The 7,907-nt window shown below is 37.9% G+C and overlaps 1 protein-coding gene across 1 annotated transcript; it reads left to right on the top strand.

Moving 5' to 3' along the window:
* Positions 1 to 3,954: 3,954 nt before the first annotated feature.
* Positions 3,955 to 6,180, top strand: LOC113350969. The gene is made up of 3 exons (XM_026595061.1): positions 3,955 to 4,305; positions 4,390 to 5,340; positions 5,425 to 6,180. The coding sequence occupies exons 1-3, from the start codon at positions 3,955 to 3,957 to the stop codon at positions 6,178 to 6,180; spliced, it is 2,058 nt and encodes a 685-aa protein (XP_026450846.1).
* Positions 6,181 to 7,907: the final 1,727 nt, after the last annotated feature.

Raw genomic sequence — 7,907 nt, 5'->3', positions numbered from 1 at the left:
TACCAAAATCTTTCTAGGCATACAAAATAATAGTCCCATCTTGGGTGATCTTATAAGGGGTACCTTATGGGTAGTTCAATTACCTATATACCCTTAATACAAAAATCTAAAATCAGTTTTCTAAAAAATCAAAATCAGTTTCCCTTACCATCTCTTCTTCGTCCTCCTCCTCTAGCCGAACTCTTCCCCCTCCTGCGAAAAAAAAATTCATCATCGTGATTAATTGTCGATTCGTAAAATTTTGATCGTCGATTAAACTCAACCACATAATGACTCGTACGAAGAAAAGCAGGGACTAGGCAAACCAAATCGTCTTCTAATCCATCAATTGAAGAAGAAGAATCAATTGAAGATGAAGGTGTAGAAACTGAAAATCAACCACCAATTGAACCAGAAATTGAACCAACTGCATCTCCAACTCCGGAAATGAGGATAAGAAAGCAAGTTTTACAAACCCAATCTCATATTTGCTGTTTTTCATCGATTAAATGACGGTTACAGTGTTGGGTTCGGCTCAAAATTGAGTTGCGTTTTTAGCCGAACTGTTCTTCACAAAAGCTTCCTGTAAGTGTATATGAACAGTTCAGCATGAAATTTCACGAAATTTCAAGCCGAACCTAGTCACAGATAGAGATGCATAGGGGTTCGACGTATTCGATAATCATAATATGTGCCGAACCTAGCACATTAACGAGGTTCGGCTATTACGATATTCTCAATATGTGTCGAACCAATAATAATATTTTAACCCAAAAAATAACAAATTGATGTTCGGCTCATACGATTTTCGAAATATAAGCCGAACCGGTAATTATTTTTTTTCCGAGCTATTCAGGATGTTGTTCGGCTTACTATGAAACTTTCGGCACATGCAATAAACAGATTCAGTAAGCCGAACCGTTCATCAATTGGTAGATTCGGCTCATAGATGTGAGCCGAACCTCAACCTGTTTCGCCGAACCATGATTCAAAAAACCTAACTTTTGATAATTGAGAGTTATAGAAGTGAGATTAATTATAGGATATAAGTGTACCTGTGTATTAGAAGCATTGGGTTCCTCATCAATGTCTTCATCATCAGGATTTGGCTCATAAAAATCATCATCTTGAGTTTGTGTGGGTGTAAAATCGTTCTCATAATCTAAGAAATCAGCCATTTCTGGATCATTGTTGTAGTTGATATGTATTTTCCTAGGTTTTTTAGATGAATGATGACCCTCCTCATCCTCCATTGAACCAAGAATTAGAATTTTCTCACTTTCTCCTTCTCTTTCTCTTCTTCTTACCCAAACCAAAACTTTGATTTTTTTTTCCTCAAATTTTTCATCTAAACAACTCTTATAATTCTGAAAATTAGTTTAATCACTAAACAAAATATTTAATCACTAATCAAGATTATTAACACGAATACGTAAAGGGCATATTTGCCATTAAAAATTTTTTGGGTTAAGGAGTTATCTGATTTTGCTATTTCACAACTATTTTTGTCTTCATTCAATATGCCTTGGAAGATTTTGGTATACCCAAAATTATAGTTCATATTTTATTATCAGCTTCTGCATAGAACTTGTCAGATGGTTGTGTATTGAGATCAAACCCACTAACATATACATGCCAGTTTCCGAGCCGATCCGAGGTGGCCAAATAAATGAGTCTGAATGTAACTCACGACATATACACCATCTATATTCTAGATTTTGCAATGATGAATTCTTCTGGGATCGATAAATGTCATCTAAATACCATGAACCATTAATGGTTTATCAACACCTAGAATTGGACTGATGTTGGACTTCTTTTGGTCTACTGGCCTTTAGTGTTTTCCTTTCTGCTTCATTGCTTCGTCAAAACTCCATACAGTAGTAATTCATGATTGGAGTGTTGGAATATTTTCAAATCCAAAAGCCTGTTCGAAAATTTCGAATCCAAAAGACACCATTGATGTTTGTTGATGAAGGAACCTGACGTTTCGTGAATAGAAACCTGTTGGCGAATAAAAACCTATTCCCAACAGGTGCGAAACCCTTTATAAATAGCTTCTCCCAGTTTCGTTTAACATATAAGAAAAATCAATCTATTTTCTCTGTTTCAAAAAGCATCATCAGAAATCAGAAATCTCTTTGTGTGTTCTTGATTGAATCAAGGGGTACAAACCTTGAATTCAGTTTTCGTTGCAGGGCTTTCATTGTATCCTGAAGGCAATATTTCGCATACCTGTTGTAATCGCCAATTGTTATTGGGAGGGTAGAAATATTTGTCTAAAAGAAATTTATACAAGCCTTGAAAGTTTTGGAGTGCAACACTTTCTTCTCTGATTCATTCATCCTTTGTGAAACCCAATTTTTTCCAACATGGAGTCTCTGAAGTACTCCTTGATTCTAGTCTTTGAAGTACTATTTTTGCATGCATATGAAAAATTTTGCACACCATGGAACGGACCTGCCAAAAGGCTACAGCCTGACTCTGACTTCGGCCAAAGCGATCAAATAACATTTTAGCCCCGCCACACATGAAGTTCTAAACTACATTATGTTCAAAATCTTTGAGGCCGCAATGGAAGCCAAATTGTAATAAATGGGCCGGTTGGACTATCTGACTCGGCTCAGTTTACATTTGTATTATCTGTGGCCTCAAAGACCAGCCCAGCTCGGAACCAAAAACCCCATTCTAAGAAGGGAAAATTGGAAAAATGCCCAATACGGGTGTAAATAAATAAATTCCCTTGTAAGAATCGTCCATATACTTAAGACGCTCTCTACACTCCAGTGCGGCAGTGCCACTAATCCTGCTCCTGATCTGTATATTTATATCTTCTTAACGAGCTAAGGCGTTCAAATCTTCAATAGGTCCGATGGATTTTTAACAAATAATAAAACTGTTGAGGCTTGGAATTTGAGCTTGGGACGACACACCAAGTATCAAAACAATTCGTTCTAGAATTTCATTTGTGTAGAGTACAAGTCAATTTGCAAAACGTAGAAGGAACTAGAAGTCTGACAGTTAAGGATAGTGAGACCATTGGCTTTGGTTTTTGCAATTTGATAAATATTTTGTGGTTCTGCTATATCGATCTCAGAAGTATTCAGCAAAGTGGAGTTGTGCAGTTAATCACTTCTAGATATACTTCAAATGCATTTCAGCTTCATAATATGAAAGTTGGCCTACAGGTGAACTTGAGCTAAAACTGGTTTCACATATTTATTTGATGTCTTGAATTGAAAGTGTGATATGTTTATGTTTGCCTTTTCGTTCTGTTGTTAGATTTAGAAGATTTGCTGTAATGTCAAAGTATAGTAGGAGCATACTGTTTGTACTTTGTACCATGTAACTATTACATTGCAAATGGGCCTAACAACTCTTAAGCCCAGTATATTTTATACAATTAAGGAAAAACAAATAATTGAGCCATAGGCTAAATTTTAAGTCCACAAAATACTAGCCACTGTTATGTATGAAGGCTGCCCTGAGCATTATGTAGAGTACCCATATAAACTCGAGTCATTGGTTCCTTTTTGTAAGAAGTAACCAGGCTGATGTTGCCACGTGTTTATCTCAGGGTGGTCGATATTAGGGTATTTAATTATTGGTAATTAAGTTGTATAGAGAGAGAGAGAGTGTTGTAAACTTAATGAATGAACTTCTAATTTTCTTAAGGTTGCTTTCACCTGAACCAGATGCTTTCTTCTTTTCTAAATTCGTCTCTCTCAATCTCTAATTATTCGTCTAATTCTTCCCTGTTCATCTCTGATTCATATCTAATTCCCGAATTTGATACAAATTGTACTAAGAACAGTACATTTGGCATCAGAGCCGTTCCTTCCTTCAAACAATGGGTTCCAATAATTTTATAATCAAGGAGTTATCAGATTTCACAGGAAAAATCAACAAAAGTTTATCGATCTATACTCTAAAGTGACAAGGGTGAGTCAACAGTTAGATGAACAATCCACTAGTATGAAGACCTACCAAGATCAGACGAATGACAGTTTGAAATTGTTGAACACCCAACAAGATCAAACAAACGACAGCTTGAGATTACTGAATAATCAATTAGCTGAACTGGTTCAACCTTCTCGATCTTCACATCACAATCATGGGGATGCTGGAATTCTGGGTACACCCGGATTTTCGATACCAGGAGGTAACAATCAGTTTAGTCACTATTATGCAGGTGCAACATCTTATTCTAGACATCAGCGGACTCCAAAGGTCGATTTCCCTAGATTTGATGGGAAAAATCCGCGTGGATGGGTTCAAAAGAGCGAAAGGTATTTCCATATACACAATACTAATGAAAATCAGAAGGTTAATATAGCTTCCATTTACTTAGAAGGTAAGGCTGATAAGTGGTTCCTTAACTTTCAAATTGGTAAACCTTTTTTATCATAGAGAGAACTAGAAGATGGTGTATGTGCTAGATTTGAAAATCCTATGGATGATAACTTTATAGGGAGCTTTAATAAGTTGTGTCAAGTGACTACTGTAGAAGAATACTTTGAACAATTTGAATCTCTCAAGGCTCTTATGTTGAGCAGTAACCCCCATCTGAATGAACAATACTTTGTAATGAGTTTCATTAGTGGGTTAAAGGATGAGATAAAGAACTCTGTGTTGATGTTTCACCCACCTACACTATTACAAGCTTTCTCATTAGCTAGAATGCAAGAGCAAAAATGTGCTCAGCAGTCTAAACCTTCAAAGCCATTTCAAAGATCTTTTACCAACTCATTTTCTACTTCAAGGCCCTATCAAGCTCCATCATCTCCATTTCCTCCTAAGCCAATTCAGACTTCTACCACAATCTCTAGCCCATTCACACCAAAGTCTGGCAACTCCACACCAAAATCCAGTCCACCACTTCCACCTATCAAGAGATTGAAACAGGAGCAGATGAGAATTAGAAGAGAAAAGGGGTTGTGTTATAAATGTGATGTAGTTTACACCCCAGGCCACATCTGTAAGAGACAACAACTATTTATGGTGCAATTAGAGCAACCAAAATCTTCTGAGGAAGTAGAAAAAGAGGTCTATGAAGAAGCCAAAGAATCTCCAGTAGAATATGATATGGAGATATCCCTACATGCTCTAACTGGTGCTGCTACTGGTAACACTATAAGAATCCCTGGAAACATTAAGAAGCAGAAGGTGTCAATATTTATGGATACTGGAAGCGCTCATAGCTTCATTGATTGTGGCCTAGAAAGAAAACTCAAATGCTCCATCAAACCCACAGGGAAAATGTTAGTGACTGTTGCTAATGGGGACAAGACTGTAAGTACTGGCATATGTTCTCAGCTGCAATGGACCATGCAGAATCATCAGTTCACAGAGGATTTGGGGGTACTTCCCTTAGGTGGTTGTGACATAGTTTTAGGGGCAGACTGGATGAGAAAGTTGTGAGACATAACCTTTAACTTTTCCAAGTTGAGCATATCATTCAAGTATCAAGGAGAGAAGGTTGTACTCACTGGTGATCCAGAACATATAAGTTTGAGGATGATGAACAGTGAGGCTATAGAGAATTACTTCAACAAGAATACTCATGGCATTGTAGGTCAGCTATTCTCCATCTCTCCTCCATCTACACCTACAACCACCCCTCCTAGCTTATTACCCCTATTACATGAATTCCAAGATATATTTGAAGAACCCAAACAATTACCACCCACAAGGAATCTGGATCATACCATACCCCTCAAACCCAATTCCACACCCACTAGCCAGAGGCCTTACATCCAGAAAGGGGTAGTTGAACAACTTGTGAAAGAAATGCTCAATTCAGGCATCATCCAAACAAGTCATAGTCCCTTTGCTGCCCCCATTTTTCTAGTGAAGAAGAAGGATAATACATGGAGGTTCTGTGTGGATTATAGGAGATTGAATAACATCACAGTCAAGGACAAATTTCCAATCCCAGTCATTGAATATCTTCTAGATGAACTAAATGGAGCAATGTACTTCACTAAAATTGACCTGAGTACTGGCTACCATCAGATAAGAGTTCATGTGGCAGATATTCATAGGACAACATTTAGAACTCACCAAGGGAATTATGAGTTCAAGGTCATGCCCTTTGGACTGACAAATGCCCCTGCAACATTCCAGGCTCTAATGAATGAAGTTTTTCAAGAATATTTGAGGAAGTTCATACTTGTTTTCTTTGATGATATTTTGGCTTAGAGTTCCTCCTTAGAAGAGCACTTGAAACACCTCCAAATTATTTTCTCTTTACTCAGAGCCCAGAAGCTTTATGCTAAGGTATCAAAGTGTTGTTTCAGAAAAACATAGCTAGAGTACCTGGGTCACATTATCACTGCAGAAGGACTCAAGGCTGATCCAACTAAGATTGCATGCATGAAGGAATGGCCTACACCAACTACTATTGAGGATCTAAGAAGGTTTCTTGTGCTCACTGGATATTACAAGAAATTTATGCAAGGATATGGAGCAATTAGCAGACCACTCACATAACTTCTGAAGAAGAACTCATTCTTATGGAGTGAGTCAGCCACCATGGCCTTTGAACATCTCAAAAAAAGCCATGACTAACACACCAGTACTGGCCTTGCAAGACTTTTCAAAACAGTTTACTTTGGAAACTGATGCTAGTAATTTTTTGTATGGGAGCATTGTTGACCCAAGAAGGAAAACCAATTGTTTTCTTCAGCAAGGGGTTGGGGCCAAGAGCAAGAGCATTATCAGTGTATGAGAAAGAGTTACTGGCTGTGGTTATGGCTATCACCAAATGGAGACAATACTTGCAAGTTGGCAAGTTTATCATACAAACAGATCATCAAAGTATCAAGTACTTCTTGGACCAGAAGATTACAATTGTTCTTCAATAGAGGTGGTTAATGAAGCTGCTTGGTCTTTATTATGAAATCAAGTACAAAAAAGGGACAGATAATGTGGTGGCTGATGCACTCTCTAGAAGACCACAACAAGATGTTGAAGGCCACTCTCTAGCACTCTCCAAGCTATATTGGAATCTTGATATCCTCTTCAGCTATGCTCAAGATACCAAGACACAACATCTCATTGCTCAGACCCTTGCATCTTCTGCTGGTAATGATAAACTTTCAGTAAAGGAAGAAGTATTGAGGTACAAAGACAGGATTTATGTTGGAAATGTCAACCAGGTCAGAAACACTATCTTGGAATCCATACATACTTCTGCAGTTGGTGGATACTCAGGCATACAAGCTTCTTATGTCAGGTAAATGAGGTATTTTTACTAGCTTGGCTTGAAAAAAGATGTTATCTCATTTGTATCCTCATGTGATGTATGCCAAAGAAACAAAAATTATCATCAATATCCAAATGGCTTGCTCCAACCACTTCCCATTCTAGAGCAAGCTTGGCAACATGCGACAATGGATTTTATAGAAAGGTTACCTGTGAGTGAAAAGAAGAATGTTATCCTGGTGGTGGTGGACAGACTCACCAAGTACAGCCATTTTATTGGGCTACAACATCCTTTCACAGCATCTACAGTGGCTAAGGCCTATCTGAACCAAGTTTTCAAGCTGCATGGACTTCCTTCTTCAATTGTCTCAGACAGGGATAAGGTGTTTACCAGCAATTTCTGGCAAGATCTCTTTAAGGATCTAGGTACAAGATTAAATCTAAGTACATCTTACCACCCCCAAATTGATGGACAGACAGAAAGGGTGAATTCCTGTCTAGAAAATTACTTGAGGTGTATAACAGGGCATCAACCTAGTCATTGGTTCAAATGGTTTGCCTTGGAAGAATGGTGGTATAACACCAGTTATCACACAAGCCTGAAGATGAGTCCTTTTAAGGCATTGCATGGCTATAATTCCCCCTCATATGCTTTTCCTTCCACAACAGTCACTTCTGTTGCAGCAGTTGAGTTATACTTGAAACAAATAGATGCTATGTTG

Source organism: Papaver somniferum, chromosome 2 (assembly GCF_003573695.1).
Source record: "Papaver somniferum cultivar HN1 chromosome 2, ASM357369v1, whole genome shotgun sequence".
In the NCBI taxonomy this organism is placed as follows: Eukaryota; Viridiplantae; Streptophyta; class Magnoliopsida; order Ranunculales; family Papaveraceae; genus Papaver; species Papaver somniferum.
This window is presented reverse-complemented; position numbering and strand designations above follow the sequence as displayed.

What these genes read in the sequence shown, in the direction of transcription:
- LOC113350969 (XM_026595061.1), top strand. Translation starts at nt 3,955, where the DNA reads ATGAAGACCTACCAAGATCAGACGAATGACAGTTTGAAATTGTTGAAC. An exon ending in ATACTAATGAAAATCAGAAG is followed by an intron (nt 4,306 to 4,389) that starts GTTAATATAGCT and finishes TTTTTATCATAG; the next exon opens with AGAGAACTAGAAGATGGTGT. An exon ending in AGTTCACAGAGGATTTGGGG is followed by an intron (nt 5,341 to 5,424) that starts GTACTTCCCTTA and finishes AACTTTTCCAAG; the next exon opens with TTGAGCATATCATTCAAGTA.